The sequence below is a fragment of the Amblyraja radiata genome, chromosome 5 (genome assembly GCF_010909765.2).
Source record: "Amblyraja radiata isolate CabotCenter1 chromosome 5, sAmbRad1.1.pri, whole genome shotgun sequence".
NCBI lineage: Eukaryota > Metazoa > Chordata > Chondrichthyes > Rajiformes > Rajidae > Amblyraja > Amblyraja radiata.
In genome coordinates this window covers 102,580,787-102,601,268 of record NC_045960.1, presented here as the reverse complement: position 1 = coordinate 102,601,268, position 20,482 = coordinate 102,580,787, and the positions used below count along the sequence as shown (strand labels likewise).

At 43.7% G+C, this 20,482-nt stretch overlaps 1 protein-coding gene across 2 annotated transcripts in view; it reads left to right on the top strand.

Moving 5' to 3' along the window:
• LOC116973647 (cytochrome b5 reductase 4) overlaps positions 1 to 20,482 on the top strand; it is a 109,453-nt gene that overhangs the window by 71,001 nt on the left and 17,970 nt on the right. For both annotated transcript variants that reach the window (XM_033021910.1, XM_033021911.1), the window contains 2 exons: positions 6,557 to 6,704; positions 8,650 to 8,736. In XM_033021910.1, the coding sequence (XP_032877801.1) occupies positions 6,557 to 6,704; positions 8,650 to 8,736 (235 nt within the window). The remainder of the gene's footprint in view (positions 1 to 6,556; positions 6,705 to 8,649; positions 8,737 to 20,482) is intronic.

The following is a 20,482-nucleotide window of genomic DNA, read 5'->3' as shown; positions in this document are numbered from 1 at the left end:
TGTGTGGTCTCATTCTGGCAATCTAGGACAAAAAGGAATGGGAATGTGAAGGGTTAAATTGGTTAGCAATGGAAATCCAGAAGACTTTGGTGGACTGTTGACATGAGTATGTCACTAGACCACTTTGATTATTATTTTTATCAGTGTAATCTCAAATTGTTATTCTCAAAACCTTCATTGAAATTACCATCATGTCTGTTACTTCGAGGAAATGCCAAAATGGGAGTACATCAGTACAGGTCCACCGCCAATTTTCCGGCACCTTTGGTTCCAGAGCCTTTCTGGATTATCTGTTTTGCCGAACCAACAGAGGCCACGACATGGTGGGGGAGGGAGATTGGGGGGGGGGGCGAGATAACGTCCCGCCAAGTCGGCTGCGGACGTCAGCTATGGGAACAGATCTGCCGGCTCCAGCTGGGCCAGAGTTCCAGAGCCCTGAACTCAGGGGACAAATTCGACCCGCTGATCAGCGCAGTAGTCCCCATGAGGTTGAGATCGGCCTTCACACCTGGCCTAGGTGCCACATTTTAGGGGGGGGGGGGACTTCCGGAGCGGAGGGGGGAGAGTGTTTCAAGTGTGCTCTCGTAATTTTGTCTGGATTAAAGGAGGTACCGGAACCAGTTGCCGGATATTTGGTGTTGGATCTGTACCTTACCTAATGTTCATTCAGCAGGTAATTAGGTTCAGGTTTATTATTGTCCCGTGTGCCAAGATACAGTAAAAAACCTTGTTTTGCATGCTATTCATTCAAATCGAATAATACTATACAATGATACTTATACCATACAGAGATCTCCCGGTTGCTAAACACTTCAACTCCTCCTCCCATTCCCACACTGACCTTTCTGTCCTGGGCCTCCTCCATTGTCAGAGTGAGGCCCAGCACAAATTGGAGGAACAGCACCCCAACAGCATGAACATTGACTTCTCTAACTTAAAGTAACCATTGCTTTTCCTCTCTGTGTCCATCCCTCCCCCTATGCCAGTTCTCCGACAAGTCTTTTTGTCTCCGACTGCATTCTATCTCTGTTTGCTTTGTTGTTACCTTCTCCCAGCTAACTAAGATCTATTTTACATTTTCCTTATTCCTCATTCCCTTTGTCCTATTTTCCCACCTTTCACTTCCTTATCTGTGTATCTCCCTCTCCCCTGACATCAGTCTGAAGAAGGGTCTCAACCTGAAATGTCACCCATTCCTTTTCTCCAGAGATGCTGCCTTTCCCGCTGAGTTACTCCAGCATTTTGTGTCTACCAGATGTTACTCCAGCATCGTGCGTTTATCTCCGAGGTACAATCATAAATGATAGGAGTAGAATTAGGCCATTCGCCCCATCAATTCTACTCCACCATTCAATCATGGGTGATCTATCTCTCCCTCCTAACCCCATTCTCCTGCCTTCTCCCCATAACCTCTGACACCCGTACTAATCAAGAATCTACTGTATCTATCTCCGCCTTAAATACCCAGTGCATTCAAAAAGTATTCAGACCCCTTCATTTTTTCCACATTTTGTTACATTACAGCCATTTTAAAATGGATTAAATTCTTTTTTTTATCGTCAATCTACATCCAAAACCCCAGATTGAAGAAGCGAAAACATGTGTTTAGAAATGTTTGCAAGGTAATTTAAAAGAAATAACTGAAATATCACATTTACATAAGTTACACTCAAAATTGAGCATAGGTTCATCCTGTTTTCATTGATTATCCTTGAGATGTTTCTACAACTTGATTGGAGTCCACCAGTGGTAAATTAAATTGGATGGAAGATCATGAAATATCAGCAAGCTGCCAACTTCATTTAACTTCATAAGAGATAAGGGAACTGTGTGTGTTCGCACTGACACAAAACATATTTATAGTCTATACTATTGTCAGACTTTGCAACCTCATGACAATGACATCCTTCTAAATGTTTGCGAGAACCATTACGCAGGTGTGACTGAATGTTTGACCATGTGTGACATTTTCCTCGGTGTTCGTCTCCCAGCTGACAATCACCCTGGCTTAGTGAATTAATAAGGGCCATGCAACACCATTCACAACTATAAGACGGTAACTTCAGCAGGATTGCTATTAACCAGTGCGCACCCAACTCTCCCACCATCCCATCCCTCTCTTCTCTTCCCCTCACCCCTTCCTTTCCCTCATCTGACATTCCCACCACCTCCAGCCCCATCACATACTCCACCCATCTGCCAATCAGCCCCCTTCACCTGTAGAGGAGAGAGTTTCAATTTAGAGATACAGCAGAGAAACAGGCCCTTCGGCTCACCGAGTCCGCGCCGACCAGCGATCCCTGTATGCTTACACTATCCTACACACACTTGGGACAATTTATAATTATACCAAGCCAATTAACCTACAAACCTGTACGTCTATGGAGTGGGGAGGAAACCGGAGATCCCAGAGAAAACCCACGCTGGTCACGGGGAGAACGTACAAACTCCGTACAGACAGGATCCGTAGTCAGGATCAAACCTGGGTCTCTGGTGCTGTAAGGCAGCAACTCTACCGCTGTGTCAACACCATGCTGGTGCTATAGTCATAGTTTTTTACCTCAGATTAAAATGTCAAATATCTGAGGGGCAAATTTTGCAGATGACACCAATATTGTTAGGTCTTATATTGTGAGAAAGGCTATCCCTTGATGTAAATCCTGCGGGATATAGATCTGCTATAGAAATGGGCAGAGAAACTGATGTAGAGAGGGATCTTGGGGTCCAAGTCCATAACTCCCTGAAAGTGACAACTTAAAAGTAGTAAAGCAGACGTCCTGGTATGCTTGCTTTCATAGGTCATGTAAGAGTCAGAAGTCATGAAGTAGCTTTGCAAGACATTTAGTGCAAGTTAAAGTCCGATTAAGGATATTTGAAAGGTAAGGTCTCCAATGAAGTGGATGGGAAGTCTCGTTTGGGTGAAGATTCAAGATTCAAGATTCAAGAAGTTTATTGCCATGTCAACAAGTTGATAGGAATGTGTCTTGGTTCGCTCTCAGACAGATACAATACAGTACAATACAACCACCACATACACCACAATAAATAATACAGACAATACCGTACGAAGGACAATATATACAGGAAGGACAGTACCAAGCAGCGTCATGTTAAGCGTAAGTGCAAGTGCACAAGAAAGTGCAGAGTGATTAGTGCAAATTCAAATATCTGATGGCTTGGAGGTAGGTGCTGTCTCTGAAGCGAGATGTTTTACTTTTAATGCTTCTATATCTCCTTCCTGATGGGAGGAGATTAAAGAGGTAATGTGCCGGGTGAAAGTGGTCTGCTATGATTTTTTTGGCCTTTCTGGTGAGTCTTGTTGAGTAAAGTGATGTCACTGAGGGAAGTCTGCTGCAACCGATGATCTTAGAAGCTCGGCGCACTATTCTCACCTGAAACTAAGGTGATCAATGGGAATACGCTGTAACCAACATTAATTGGTCAACGAATGAAAGGGGATCGTCAGAGAGTGAGAACATAGTCAAAGGAATATACATAAAATAATGTGGAACTTGTGAAATGCAAAGGATGAGAGCAAGATCACAAGGTCATTTCCTCCATTGCCAGAGAGAGGAAAATAAAGACTAAGCTAATATCGCAGATAGACACACAAAGTGTTGGAGTAACTCAGCGAGTCAAGAAGCATCTCTGAAGAACGTGCATGGGTGACGTTTTGGATCGGGGCCCTTCTTCATCTTATTATGTGTGTGTGTGTGTGGGGGGGGGGGGGGGGGGGGGAGGGGTTTGGGGCAGCGAGGAGAAAACTGGAAGAGAGGAGGGCAGAACAAAGCCTGGCAGATAAGAGGTTGTTATTGGCGTGGGGAGTTAGAAACATAGAAACATAGAAAGTAGGTGCGAGAGTAGACCACCAGGTCCGTCGAGCCCGCACCGCCATTCGCTCATGGCTGAACACTAAACAGACACACTTACCCACAAACAGTAGACACAAGACACAGAACACAAGACACTACCCTCCCCTTTATACCACTATCACCCCTCTCCACCCCAAAAACCTCGTGATCTCCTGGGGGAGGCAAAAAACCGGATTAAAACCCAGGTCCAATTCGGGAAAAAAATCCGGGAAATTCCTCTCCGACCCCAATCCAGGCGATCGACACTTGTCCAGGAGATCACTCAGGTCTTACTATACTAACCATACCTAGGTCCATATCCCTGCCCTCTCCCCGTAGCCCCTTATCCCCTTGGCAGCTAAAAAAACATCTATTTTAGTCTTAAATATATTTAAAGTTTCTGCTTCCACTGCTCCCTGGGGCAGTGAATTCCATAAATTAACCACCCTCTGGGTGAAGAAGTTCTTCCTCATCTCAGTTTTAAAAGAGCCCCCCCTTATTCTGCAACTATGTCCCCTAGTTCTAGTTTCCCCGATCATTGGGAACATCCTCGGTGCATCCACCCGATCAAGGCCCCTCACGATCTTATATGTTTCAATGAGATCGCCTCTCATTCTTCTAAACTCCAAAGAGTAGAGTTCCAGCCTACTTAACCTTTCCTCATATGTCAATCCCCTCATTGCAGGAATTAATCTTGTAAACCTTCGCTGCACTGCCTCCAGGGCTAGTACATCCTTTCTTAAGTATGGACCCCAGAACTGTACACAGTATTCCAAATGTGGTCTCACTAATACTGTGTACAGCTGCAGCAAGACCTCCGTGTTTTTATACTCAATCCCCCTAGCAATAAAGGCCAAAACTCCATTGGCCTTCCTGATTGCTTGCTGCACCTGCATACTAACTTTTAGTGATTCATGTACTATTGTTGCGGGGAGTTTGGTAGGCAGATGGTGGACAGAGATGAAAAGACAGGATGTGAAGCAAAAGGTAGGAATGTAGGTGGAAGGGGGAGAGGGAAGGAAAAAATAGGTGCGAGTCAGGTGGGGCACAGGGGAAGGGGGAGGGGAAAAGGGGGTAGAGGATTACCTAATTCAATGTTCATTCAGTTGGGTTGCAAGCTACCCAAGCGGCATATGAGCTGTTGTTCCTCCAGTTTGCATGTGGCCTCACTCTAGCAATGGAGGAGATGCAGGACAGAAAGGTCACAGATGGATGACTCGGGCAGACTTAGAAATCATGTTACCTGAAGCCGTAGAGTTCAGTACTAGACTAGAAGGCTTACAGCATGCGTGGCTTCATCAGTCGGGGCATTGAGGCTGGGGCCCAGGTCGGCACCATGGAGGCGTGAAGTGTGGCGTCGACAGCGATGAAGCCTCGCGGCGGCGGCGGCAGTGATGCCTCGCGGGTCGACCCGCGGTCGATGAGAGCATGGAGGACCGCTGTGATGGGGGGGGGGGGAGGACTATGGGGACTTGGCGTGGGGGAAATGTTGGGGGTGGGGTGAGAAAAGGAGGAACCAGCGTGCTTTGCATCTTTGTCAGCGCCATAGGTGGATGCTATTTGCATACATTGGTTTATGCAAGCACAGAATCTCACTGTGCCTAGTCACATGACAATCAAGTATTCCTATTCCTAAAGTCAGGAGGTCATGTTGCAGCTTTCTGAAAGTTAGGTTAGGCCACCTTTGAGCATTATGTGTAGTTCCCATCGGGCATTGCAGGAAGGATATGGAGGTTTACCGGAATGTTTAATGTTTGCTCTCTCCAAGGTAGAGTTGTTCATATTGCGCATACTGGATGTAGGTACACCAGAGTGGAAAAAATGCAGGTGAGTCACTGCATCATCTGAAAAGGAAGAGATGAAAGTACCAGATAGACTCAAAGTGCTGGAGTAACATCAGCGGCTCAGGAGAAAATGGATGGGTCGGGACGCTTCTTCAGAAAGGACAAGAGTTCTATTGCCTGCAGTTGCAAAGGAAATTGCAGTAAGAAGTTTGGGTATGGTGAAGGTAATTGGGGGGGGGGGGGTAGGGTCTCTGCAAAATGCTGAAAGAAGACGGATATATCTAAATTCTCCAGGTCTAATTGAAGTTAATAGACCTGAAACATTATCCACGGATAATGCCTAGCCTGCTGAACATTTCCCCCATTCTCTTGTTTCCCATTTCTAACGTTCCAGCATCAAAAATGTTCTTCATATTTGGTTTAGAGTTGCACCATGGAATTGGGCCCTTCGGCCCACCGAGTCCATGCTGATCAACGATCACCCGTACACTAGGTCTATCCTACACACCAAGGACAAATTCCAGAAGCCAATTAATCTACAAATCTTCACGTCTTTGGAGTGTGGGAGGAAACCCACGCGGTCACAAGGACAACGTGCAAACTCCGAACAGACGGCACCCCGTAGTCAGGATTGAACTCGGGTCTCTGGCGCTGTAAGGCAACAACTCTACCACTACGCCACTGTGCCGCCCCCATATTTTGTTGTCTATTGTTAAGGAAAGGGATTTGTTAGTTTGAAAGCAGAAGATGGGTCTCGACCCGAAACGTCACCCATTCCTTCTCTAGAGGGATGCGGCCTGTCCCGCCGAGTTACCCCAGCATTTTGTGTCTATCTTCGGTTGAAACCAGCATCTGCAGTTCTTCCCACGTAATAATGTTCTCTGATGCTCAAGCTATTAATTTGTTTTGTCTTATCTAAAGGTGATTCTGTATCCATGAGTAGCCCAGAAGGCAACTTCTTTTGCACTCAACTTGAAGGAATAACTGAGCTTATCCTCATGGCTGCCGGTACCGGCTTCACTCCCATGGTTAAACTCATCATCTTCGCTTTGAAGATTTTGAATTTCAGGTCAGTTTGATTTTTCGTTGTAATCATTTTTTCAGACATTGCGCATTTCTGCTTAATTGCATTGTAATTCATTTGTCAGTAATTGCCTCATATGCATGATCAACCAAACCCTGGTTTGTTATTTTTAGTTAGTTGCCTTCAAATACTCAAAAGGAAATATGATCTGCTCAATATGCAAATATTTTTTTGTAATTTTTATGCTTTTTAAGGAAATCTTGAAAAATTATAATATGAGATATTGAAGCATTGAGGCATGTCTTAACATTTAAGGCAGGAAAACAAACTATTTTTAATAAATCGTGGGCTATACAATAACATTCACAACTGTTCACCTTTGCAGTAATGTCATCACTTGTCTTCCTCTTTTCCAGATATTTTGTTTTAGGTTTCTTATTAAAAATAGCCATAATCTAATTTGGCAAATTAAACAAGATTGAGACATTAAAAAGACAAGCCCTCAATCTGTCCTCAATTTTAGACACAAAGTGCTAGAGTAATTCAGCACCTCAGGTCACATCTCTGAGGAGCATGGATAGGTGACCTTTCAGGTCGGAACCCTTCTTCAGATCCTGTCATAAATTTTTCCCTATTTTTCATCGGCTTTAGTTTTTTTTTAATTTATGCTCCTTAAAATGCTTTTTTTACAACCTTGCCTGTCCTGTTTATTTTATTCGGGATTGCCATTATTTTGTTTTAATAATATCCTTACGTTTTGCAACCATGGAGGTTGTCATGGAAATGCTATTTGTGCGATAGCCATGTCAATTAGTCCAGCGCTGGGTCATCAGTAGGAGGCGGGAGGTGTAAGTAAACTGTAAAGCTGTCTGTGTCCCTGTATTTCAAAGATTGGAAGCACGCGCTTACCTTCAACTACTCATCTGCCATACCTGTAATTAGCAGTAATTTTTGGCTATCGTGTTAACGTTGAGCAGACTCCATTTTGCTAGATCAACGATGACATTCCATTCAATAATGAAACCCCGTCCATTTTAATTGGTCTCTTAGCCCATTGTCTTGATAGTGCAGTTTTTTGTGCATTGAAAATACATGTACACACAGTAGGGGGGGGGGGAGGGGAAAGAGTCTTGCCAAGGTTATGGGGAGAAACCAGGAGAATGCGGTTAGGAGGGAGAGATAGATCAGCCATGATTGAATGGCTTAGACTGGCCTAATTCTGCTCCTATAACTTACCTTATCTCTTGAATTCCATTGCTCAGTATATCATAGAAACATAGAAAATAAGTGCACCAGGAGGCCATTCGGCCCTTCGAACCAGCATCGCCATTCATTATGATCATGGCTGATCATCCACAATCAGTAACCCGTGCCTGCCTTCTCCCCATACCCCTTGTTTTCGCTAGCCCCAAGAGCTCCATCTTACTCTCTTTTAAATGAATCCAGTGAATTAGCCTCCACTGCATTCTGTAGCCGAGAATTCCACAAATTCACAACTCTCTGGGTGAAAAAGTTTTTTCTCATCTCAGTTATAAATGGCCTCCCCTTTATTCTTAGACTGTGGCTCCTGGTTCTGGACTCCCCCAACATTGGGAACATTTTTCCTGCATCTAGCTTGTCCAGTCCGTTTATAATTTTATATGTTTTCTGTAAGATCAAAATACATGGATCAAAATATATGAAATAGGATTGGTTGTAATTGGCAGACACAAGAAAATGCAGATGCTGGTTTACAAAAACAGACAAAGTGCTGGAGTAACTCAGTGGGTCAGGCCACATCACTGGAGAACTTGCATAGGTGCGTTTTGGGTCAGATTCCGAACCAGGTTTATACCTTAAAGGGCAGCATGGTGGCGCAGTGGTAGAGTTATGAACTGTTCCAGGGAGGGAACAGACGGGTGACATTTTGGGTGTGTACGCTTATTCAAGCTTCTGAGATTTAGAAATTAGTATAAGATAAAGGGAAAACAATTCCATTCTTTTGTTTCAGGAAAATCCGACTGGTGGTAATTAACAAGGAAGAAAAGGATATTTTGTGGAAGGATCAATTGGACAAGTTGGCCTCAACAGACCAAAGGTAACATGGTGCTCATACTCAATTAGAACTCAAAAATGAACCCTTCAGCCCACCATGTCCATGCCATACCTATACTTATTCTATGCTAGTTCCATTTACCAGCTTTTGGTAACCTTACATGCCTTGGTAATTCAAGTGCTTGAATCATGTGACAGTACCGATCTCCATTGCTATTCAGGCAATATGTTCCAGTTTCCAACCATTGGGTGAAAAAACTTCCATCTCAGATCCATCACTAAACTCCTACCTGTCATTTTACATGCATGCCCTCTAATCTAATGATTAATCTAATCATCTATTTAATCTACTAGAAAATAATAGATCTATTGGAAAATAAATTAATGAAGATAAATTATTCTGACTGTGTTCATCACCATTATTATTTTCTGAGTGGCCCATTATTACTTCCATAATAAGAAAACATTATTTTCTATGTGGCCCATTGTTGTGTTTGATAAATCACCAGATACAGACAACAGAGTGTATATAACAAGGCATTTTATTACACTGTAAAATAAGGCACATAGACTCGCGTATCCGCGTACACACTCGCAAGACCCCGACCCCGAGTGCCGCTGGGTAGTGATCTGTTGTCGATCTGCTGGCACCGTTGGCGATACGGTCCGAGGCCGGGGTTCTTTCCTGCTTTGGGAGGACGCCCGACACGGTCCTTTATGATGTTTCTCTGCCATGAGACAATCATTAGATCGTCCATTAAGACCGTGCCTCACTTAGCCTGTTGTCCACTGTGTTTTCTGCACTACTTGCGGTAAGGGGCGTATGTGGTCCACCCAACTATTGTGTTTTGTTCAGCAAGCCCAGACATGACCAGACATTCCCAGACTTGTTTGGGAGCATCCACTTGTGTTCGTAGGGTTTGGAATTCTGTGCTGCTAATTTAGCTGACAACTACATTTTAGCAAACATGGTCTGTTTAACCATTACATTACACCCTTTATTACTTCCATTTGACAGGTACACAAAGAATCAAGAGTGTTTTATTGTCATATGTCCCAGATAGAACAATGAAATTCTTACTTGCTGCAGCACAACGGAATATGTAAACATAGTACACTGTGATCAAGAGAGAAAAACAAAGAAGAAGAAAAAAAGTTGTGTGTGTGTGTGTGTATATATATATATATACGCACACACTATATAGATAGATAGATTATAACGCACACATATATATAGAGATAAAGATAGACAGAGAGAAGAGAAAGAAGATAAAGATAGAGAGATAGAGAGACACACACACATAAAAATATAGAGAGATAGACACGCACAATATAATAGAGATAACAATAGAGACAGAGTATGATATACAAGAGATAGAGAGACACGCACACAAGATATAGATAGAGAACAGATACAATATATATAACAACATATAGAGAATAGAAGAGATATAGACACAGATAGATAGAGAACACACAAATAGAATAGTAGAGAGAGGATATACACACAATATAGATATATATAGATAGATATACACAGAGATATAGAGATATATATAGACACAATATATAATATATAACACAAATAAATATGTATATGTATATGTATATATATATATATATGTATAGATATATAGTTATATATATAATATATATATATATATATATATATATATATATATATATATATATATATATACACACACACACACACACACACACACACACACACATATATATATATAACAATAGTAGTGCATGGATAGGAAAGGTTTAAAAGGTTATGGGTCAAAGAAGGCCAGGTGGGACTAGCATAGGTGGAGCATCTTGGTTAGTTTAGAAATACAGCGTGGAAACAGGCCCTTCAGCCCACCGAGTCCACACCAACCAGCAAATATCCATACACTAGTTCTATCCCATACACTAGGGACAATTTACAGAAGCCAATTAACCTACAAACCTGCACGTCTTTGGGATGTGGGAGGAAACAGGAGAAAATCCACGCTGTCACAGGGAGAACATACCAGCTCCATACAGACAACACCTGTATTCCGGATCGAACCAGGGTCTGTGGCACTGCAGGGCAGCAACTCCATCGCTGCAGGACTGTATATACCCCACGTGGTTGGCATGGGAAATTTTGGGCTGGAAGTCCTGTTTCCATGCTGCATGACTCCAAGAGGATCTAGCTATTTTTCCCGTCAATATTGATGAATTTGCATGAATAATTAAACCAATTTTTTCACCTAAATGTCAGTGCACAAAAGACTACTCATCACATTTAAAAGGTAGCTGTGCATGCACACATGAGAGGCCAGATCCTCCAAGACCACGATCCTGGTGCTAGAAAGTGGGATTAGACCTGATATACAATTTTCCAACAGCACAGTCATAATGGGCCGAATGGTTACAACCTTATTTTGTTTCAATTTTTACAGATTATGGGGTTTTTCTGAGTCCTGGATGTATAGCAGCAGAAACCATATTGGTTTCATCCTACTACTTGTCATGACTTTTTGGAATTTGCATTTCAGCACGTAATTCGCCATTTGATTAATCAATGGTCCACGATATTCCACCACTTCCTATTCTTATGAATTTACTGTCATCTGCAGGTTTTGTTATTTGTAACTGTACCGCTACATTCACATTGTTTATTTAGTTTAGTTTGGTGTCACGTGTACCGAGGTACAGTGAAAAGCTTTTGTTGCATGTTAACCAGTCAGCTGAAAGACAATACCTGATTACAACCGAGCAGTGCACTAAGTAGACGCATGATAAAGGGAATGACATTTAGTGCAAGGTAAAGTCCAATTAAAGATAATCCAAGGGTCTCCAATGAGGTAGATAGTAGCTCGGGGCCGCTGTCTAGGAGATAGGATGTTCAGCTGTCGGATAGAGCTGGGAAGACACTGTCCCTGTATCTGGAGGTGTGCACTTTCATGCTTCTAATCCTGTTGCCTGATGGGAGAGGAGAGAAGAGGAAGTGGCCAGGGTGTGACTCGTCCTTGATTATGCTGCTGGCCTTGCCAAAGCAGCGTGATGTATAAATGGAGCCAATGGTGCATCCCAATGAAATACTTTCTACAGCGCATCTGTAGAAGTTGGTGAGAGTTGTTGGGGACATGCCAAGCTTCCTAAGGAAGTAGAGGCGTTGATGTGCTTTCTTGGCCATCGCTACAATAAGCAATAGGTGTAGGAGTAGGCCATTCGGCCCATCGAGCCAGCACTGCCATTCTATGTGATCATGGCTGATCATCCACAATCAGTCCCCCGTTCCTGCCTGCTCCCAATAATCCATTGACTCCGTTATCTTTAAGAGCTCTATCTAACTCTCTCTTGAAAGCATCCAGAGAATTGGCCTCCACTGCCTTCTGAGGCAGAGAATTCCACAAATATGGATGGTCCAGGACAAGTTGTTGGTGATATTTACTCCTAGGAATTTGAAGTTTTCAACCATCTCTACTTTGGCACTGTCAATGCAAAATGTGGTATGTGTACCACTTTGGTTCCTGAAGTCGATCATTACCTCGTGTGTCTTGCTGACGTTGAGAGAAAGGTAGACACAATAAGCTGAAATAACTCAGCGGGTCATGCAGCATCTCTGGAGAAAAGGAATAGGTGACGTTTCGGGTCGAGACCCTTCTTCAGACAGGGTTAAAACATGGTCATAGAGTCGGAGAGCAGGAGGAATCCACATAGGAGCAGCGAGAGAGGATGTTGCCTTGACACCAATACACGAGGTACTCAATCTCCTTCCTGTACTCCGACTCATCATTACGTGATGTCTGGCCCACAGTGGTGGTGTCGTTTGCGAATTTGTAAATTAAATTGGATTTCTACATGGCTGCACAGTCATGGGTGTATAAGGAATGGTACAGGTGTCAGGGGTTATGGGGAGAAGGCAGGAGAATGGGGTTGAGTGGGAAAGCTAGATCAGCTGTGATTGAATGGTGGAGTAGACCTGATGGGCCTAATTCTTCTCCTGTATAACTTAGTAAAGAAAGAGGCTGTGAACGCATCCTTTGTGGAGCACCAGTGTTGAGGATTATCATAGAGGTTGATTTGTCCCCTATCCTCACTAATTGTGGTCTGTTGGCCATGAAGTCGAAGATCCAAAGATGATTGCTGACTGCCAAATTCTAAGAGTTTGGAGATGAGTTTGGATGGGATAATGGTATTGATGGTAGTCTACAAAAAGAGTCAGACACAGGAGTCTCTCCGATCCAGGTGTTTAAGAAAGAACTTCAGATGCTGGTAAAATCGAAGGTAGGCACAAAATGCTGGAGAAACTCAGCGGGTGAGGCAGCATCTATGGAGAGAAGGAATTGGCGATGTTTCAGTCTGAAGACGGGTCTCGACCCGAAACGTCGCAAATTCCTTTTCTCCATAGATGCTGCCTCACCTGCTGAGTTTCTCCAGCATTTTGTGTCTTTCCAGGTGTTCCAGGCATGAGTGTACGGCCAGGGAGATGCCATCAGCCATGGAGGCAAACTGCAGTACAATAGCTAATATATCGATATATTGTATAAAAACCTCATTTTCTATTGATATATCGTGGGCGCCATGGTGCAAAACCAAATCTGCAATGCATTTCTTTTGAATATAGTTTTTCAGTGAGAGCATTAAATTAATAAAGAGAATTGTTTCAGCATTGGTGCCTGCAGCATAACACTCAAGTAAATCTTGGTTTTAACCTAAGATAGACACAAAAAAGCTGGAATAACTCAGCAGGACAGGCAGCATCTCTGGAGAGAAGGAATGGGTGACGTTTTGGGTCATAAGGGAAACCAAAGAGATATAGACGTGATGTGGAGAGATAAAGAACAATGAATGAAAGATATGCAAAAAAAGTAATGCTGATAAAGGAAACATTGTAAGCTGTTTGTAGGGTGAAAATGAGAAGCGAGTGTGACTTGGGTGGGGGAGGGATAGAGAGAGAGGGAATGCCAGGGCTACCTGAAGTGAGAGAAATCAATATTCATACTTCTGGGCTACAAGCAGCCCAAGCGAAATATGCGATGAGTCCTCCAATTTGCGTTTAGCCTCACTCCGACAATGGAGGAACCAATGGAGGCCTTTAACGTACTCCTTCTTGTCCGACAGTCATGCCTCATTCTACGGCACCACTTTCCATTTAGAAGCATAATAAATTGATTTGGAGTGAGTCTGTTCCGTGTTACTTAATTAGAGGGCTTTTCATTTTAGCAAACCCATGCTTGTAGTGAAGTTTTGATATTTGTGTGCTTGTTATTTGCCCCAAAGAGTTTAATAATATTGGATAAACAATACCTTACCACCTTGTGTAAGAAGGAACTGCAGATGCTGGTTTAAACCGAAGGTGGAAACAAAGCTGGAGTAACTCAGTGGGACAAGCAGCACCTCTGGAGAGAAGGAATGGGTGACATTTGGGGTCGAGTCCCTTCTTCAGACTTACCACCTTGTGTCCTTTTATTTTTTCCATTTTATTTTTGTAGAAATAATAATGACTGCAAAGAGGTAAAAGTCAGTTGCCGTGCTGCAGGTGACATCCACTCTATTAAAATTGCTGGTTAATTAAAGTTAGATGCATGGAAATAGGAGAGTCAGTGTTAGACTGAGCATAGAAACATAGAAACATAGAAATTAGGTGCAGGAGTAGGCCATTCGGCCCTTCGAGCCTGCACCGCCATTCAATATGATCATGGCTGATCATCCAACTCAGTATCCCGTACCTGCCTTCTCTCCATACCCTCTGATCCCCTTAGCCACAAGGGCCACATCTAACTCCCTCTTAAATATAGCCAATGAACTGGCCTCGACTACCCTCTGTGGCAGGGAGTTCCAGAGATTCACCACTCTCTGTGTGAAAAAAGTTCTCATCCCGGTTTTAAAGGATTTCCCCCTTATCCTTAAGCTGTGACCCCTTGTCCTGGACTTCCCCAACATCGGGAGCAATCTTCCTGCATCTAGCCTGTCCAACCCCTTAAGAATTTTGTAAGTTTCTATAAGATCCCCTCTCAATCTCCTAAATTCTAGAGAGTATAAACCAAGTCTATCCAGTCTTTCTTCATAAGACAGTCCTGACATCCCAGGAATCAGTCTGGTGAACCTTCTCTGCACTCCCTCTATGGCAATAATGTCCTTCCTCAGATTTGGAGACCAAAACTGTACGCAATACTCCAGGTGTGGTCTCACCAAGACCCTGTACAACTGCAGTAGAATAAGAGTCATGGACACACAGCTCAGCCCTACTCGTCTATGCTGATCAAGATGCTCCATCTAAGCTTGTGGCTCTACCCGCCTCAAACTTTCCTATCCCTGATCCAGTTTAAATATACATTTTAAAAGTTGTTACTTATCTGCCTCAACCACTTCCTCTGGATGCTTATTCCTAATGACAAGTGGGGTGCCGCAAGGCTCAGTGCTAGGACCCCAGTTATTTACAATATATATTTACGGTTTTAATGAAGGAATTAAATGTAACATCTCCAAGTTTGCGGATGGCACAAAGCTGGATGGCAATGTGAGCTGCGAGAAGGATGCTATGAGGCTGCAGGGTGATTTGCATAGGTTGGATGAAGGGGCAGATGCAGTATAATGTGGATAAATGTGAGGTTATCCACTTTGATGGCAAGAACAAGAAGGCAGATTGTTATCTGAATGGTGTCAGATGAGGAAAAGGGAAGGTGCAACTAGACCTGGTTGTCCTTGTACACCAGTCACTGAAAGTTGGCATGCAGGTACAGCAGGTAGGTGAAGAAAGCTAAAGGCATGTTGGCCTTCATAGCGAGAGGATTTGAATATAGGAGACCAAGGAGGTCCTACTGCAGTGAGACTGCACCTGGATTGTGTGCAGTTTTGGTCTCCGAAACACAAAGAGTAGGGATTAACAGGTCCCTTTCAGAATGGCAGGCAGTGACTAGTGGGGTACCGCAAGGCTCGGTGCTGGGACTGCAGCTATTTACAATATACATCAATGATTTGGATGAAGTGATTCAAAGTAACATTAGCAAATTTGCAGATGACACAAAACTGGGTCGCTAGGCTGGTTTCAGAACATTTGATACTCCAAATAATTAAATGCTTTCAAAAGGATCAGCATTGAGATTTTATTATTGACCCTGAGCAATGTCCTTACAACTGTCCTATAATTAATAAACATATGACTTTTTCTTTGTTGAAGAACTCCATAGGAGGGCATAGGTTTAAGGTGAATATAGGAATCTGAGGGGTGACTTTTTTCATGCAAAGGATTTTGGGTGTATGGAATGAGCTGCCGGAGGAGGTAGTTGAGGCAGTGTATATCGCAATGTTTAAGAAGCAATCAGGTACATGGATAGGAAGGTTTAGAAGGATATGGGCCAAATGCAGGCAAGTGGGACGTGTAACTGGGACATGGTGTTCGTTGTGGGCAAGTTGGGCTGAAGGGCTTGTTTCCACACTGTATGACTCTAAACAGGGTTATTAACTTTTGCCACTGTTTAGTTCTGAAAAAAATGATAGATGCATGCTGGCTTGCTATTTCATCTTCAGCCTCTGCCTCTATTCAACACATCCAGCCCAGATTTTAAGACACCTGATTAAATAAAATCACCTTCATGTCTATCTCCTGATACTGTCAATGATAGGCTAAATATATCACAGAGATTAACAAGAGGAAAGCAGCTATAAATGTTATGTTGTCGGAGCTGCTAATGCTTTGGCAAAAGGAAGAACAGGTTAAACAAAATTAGATTTTCTTTTACCCTCTGGGAATAGTGTGCAGTGCAGCAGCAAGATTGTTTAAACAGGACCTCATGGTTGACCTCAAACTGTCCGTCACTAACTGCCGAGCTCTTTGGATTTTTAATCGTATCATTTTCTACCACGATTTCTAGTCCCAATCACCAGAGGTTTCCATGAGAGAAGATGTAGTTAACATTCGCTCCAAGGTGCTGAGTAAGTGCTGTAGTGCTGGTGATTCATCACGTTCTGGAGGTGAAAGCTTCTTCTTATCTGTGTTTGGGCTTGGTGGTGATGATAGGATATAACTGGACTGCAGTGAAGCGGTCTCTAATGGGCAAGGGCCCAGAGGATTAGGTTAGAGATACAGTATGGAAACGGGCCCTGATCTTACAGTGAATTTTAAGTATCCTGCGAATTAATGACATTGCTTGAAATTAATTTGTCCATCAGTATCTGAGAACATTTGTGACATTCAATTTATCAAGGTAAATCCAGCTTTCACTCTCTACCATTAAAACCCCCTCAGCAATTATATTTCCATTAACTGATTATGGAAAGAGCACATGGGAGTTGAATACGCACTTCTGTAAACGGAATTAAATGTTATAATTAAGAATAAAGTGTTTAAATGGTCAAAATGGGAATTGATAGCAAAGGGTCCCGACCCTGAAACGTTACCTATCCATGTCCTCCAGAGTTACTGCCTGACCCGCTGAGTTACTTTAATTAATAGCAAATATTTGTCGATGGATTTGGCTGCACCACATATGCAATGATAGATATCCACAGATTCACTACGTAGGAAAATATTGCACATATTAACAGCCACAAGATGAGTCATAGAGTGATACAGTGTGGAAACAGGCCCTTCGGCCCAACTTGCCCACACTGACCAACATGTCCCAGCTATGCTAGTGCCACCTGCCTGCGTTTGGTCCATATCCCTCCAAACCTGTCCTATCCATGTACCTGTCTAACTGTTTCTTAATCGTTGAGATAGTCACAGCCTCAACTACCTCCTCTGGCAGCTTGTTCCATACACCCACCACCCTTTGTGTAAAATATTTACCCCTCAGATTCTTATTAAATCTTTTCCCCTTCACCTTGAACCTGTGTCCTCTGGTCCTTGATTCCCCTACCATGGGCAAGAGATCTGCATGTACCCGATCTATTCCTCATGATTTTATACACTTCTATAAGATCACCCCTCATCCTCCTGCGCTCCAAGGAATAGAGTCCCAACCTACTCAACCTCTCCCTATAGCTCAGACCCTCTAGTCCTGGCAATAACCTCGTAAATATTCTCTGTACCCTTTCCAGCTTGACAACATCTTTCTTATAACATGGTGCCCAGAGTTGAACACAATACTCTAAATGCGGTCTCACCAACATCTTATATAACTGCAGCATACCCTCACAATGTCTATACTCAATGTGTGTAGGAAAGAACTGCAGATGCTGGTTTAAATCAAAGGTAGACACAAAATGCTGGAGTAACTCAACGGGACAGGCAGCATCTCTGGAGAGAAGGAATGAGTGATGCTTTGGGTCGAGTCTGAAGAAGGGTCTCGACTCGAAATGTCAGCCATTCCTTTTCTCCAGAGATGCTGCCTGTCCCGCTGAGTTACTCCAGTATTTTGTGTCTACCCGCTATACTCAATACTCTGACTGATGAAGGCCAATGTGCCAAAATTATTTATGACTACCTTATCTACCTGCAACTCCACCTTCAAGGAATCATGCACCTGCACTCCTAGATCCCTCTGCTCTATAACATTACCCAGAAGCCTACCATTCACTGCGTTGGCCCTGCCCATGTTAGACTTCCCAAAATGCAACACTTCATATTTCTCTGTATTAAATTCCATCAACCATTCCTCAGCCCACCTTCTGAATCCTGCACCAGCACTCCCAAGTCCATTTGCACCTCCGATTTCTGGATTCTCTCCCCATTTAGAAAATAATGGGTCAAACCTCCAGTCCGAGAAGCAACCTTCCACCATCAACCTCTGCTTCCTTCCATTTAACCAATTTTCTACCCATTCAGCTATCTCTCATTGGATCCCATGCGATCTAACCTCCCAGAGCAGCCTACCATGCGGAACCTTGTCGAATGTCTTACTGAAATACAACATCTACTGCTCTGCCCTTATCGACCTTTTTGGTCACGTTTTCAAAAAACTAAATCGGATTTGTGAGACACGACCTTCCACGAACAAAACCATGCTGACTATCCCTAATCAGCCCTTGTTCGTCTAAATGCCTCTATATCCTATCCCTCAGAAATACGCTCCAGTAACATTCCGACTACAGATGCTAAGCTCACTGGCATTTTCTCTGCACCCCTTCTTGAATAGAGACTCAACATTTTCCACTCTCCAGTCTTTCGGCACCTCTCCTGTATTTAATCTAAATACTATAAGTATTTTAAAGACGACTCGTAAATTTCAACCAGGTCTCTCGCAATTTCCTTTCTAGTTCCACCAGCTTTTCCACTTTGAAGGAAATTACCCGAAATTCGGGAGATTCTGGTTGTCTTCGGGTAATTTTAGGGAATTTCGGGAAATTTCCGCATCTGGCCCGCACAGGGGTGTAAAGGTAATACATACAGCACTGTCGGTTTGGCGCTCAAATGTTTAAACAGAGCACTGTCAGTTAAACGCGTGTGAATTTAAACAAAGAGCTGTCGGCTGCAGCGCTATCTATCTATGTAATATTAAAACTCTGTGGCTGCTGGCTGGCTGCCGGCTGGCTGTGTGTGTGTGTGTGTTTCTGCCTGACTTGTGGCTGCCAGCCTTTGATTCGTTGCTACGCCAACGTGAGACCCAGAAACGCCGAGTGTTTTTCCATTTCGGTAGAGATTTCACTTTTCATTCCAAGTATCCACTCCTCTTTAAATTTCGTCGTCTTTATGTGCCCACTCACTCATTTTGTCGCCTCCTGCTGGCCAGCGACCATAACGGCTGCTGGCGCCCGCATCTCGCCTCAAAGACGCCATTTAAAAACAGCCGCACTGCTGATTCCTGAGCCGCTTGAGTTGGAGGACCACGTCTCCCGTGGGGGCTACGGGTAGGGAATGGCTGCGTTGGGGGAGCAGACCCAACGGGTCTGCACTTGGTCTAGTATATAATATTAAAACTCTGTGGCTGCTGGCTGCTGGCTGGCTGTATTTCTGCCTGACTTATTGTTGCCAACCTGTGGGTGCCAGCCTTTGATTCGTTGCTACGCCAACACCAGACCCACAAACGCCCAGAATGTTTCCATTTCGGTAGAGATTTCACTTTTCATTCCAAGTATCCACTCCTGATTAAATTTCGTCGTGTTTATGTACATATTTTTAATAAAATCCTTCTCTCTTCCCCCCCCCCCCCCCCCCCACTCACTCATTTTGTCGCCTCCTGCTGGCCAGCGACCATAACGGCTGCTGGCGCCCACATCTCACCTCAAAGACGCCATTTAAAAACAGCCGCACTGCTGAGTCCTGAACGCCTTGAGTTGGAGGACCACGCCTCCCGTGGGGGCTACGGGTAGGGAACGGCTGCATTGGGGGAGCAGACCCAATGGGTCTGCACTTGGTCTACTGGGTTCTAAATATAGCGCTACCGGCTGCAGTGCTGTGAGCTTTATACATAGCGCTATAGCCACAGTGCTATAGGTCACAGACTGTTCGGGAAAATTCTTGTATAACAATGAGTCTATGGAATTCTCTTTCTCAGTGGAAGTTGAGTCTTTGATTATTTTTCAGGCAGTGGTAGAATTCTGGATAAGCCTATTGGTGAAAGATTACCAATGGCCGGTGGGATTGCAGTTAAATTGGGATTGACCTTGATTTTACAGAATGGTGGGTGGGCTCAAGGGGCAGAGAGGGAGGGGTGGAGAGAGAGAGAGGGGGAGAAGGAGGGAAGAAGAGAGGAAAGGAGGGAAGAAGAGAGTGAAGGAGGGAGGGGGAGGAAGAGAGGGAGGGGGGAAGAAAGAGGGAGGGAGAGGGAGGGAGGGACGAAGAATGGGAGGGAGGGAGAGAGAGCAGAGACTGAGACACATGAGAGCAGGTTGTAAAAACGAAGACAATGCAAGCTGTTGGA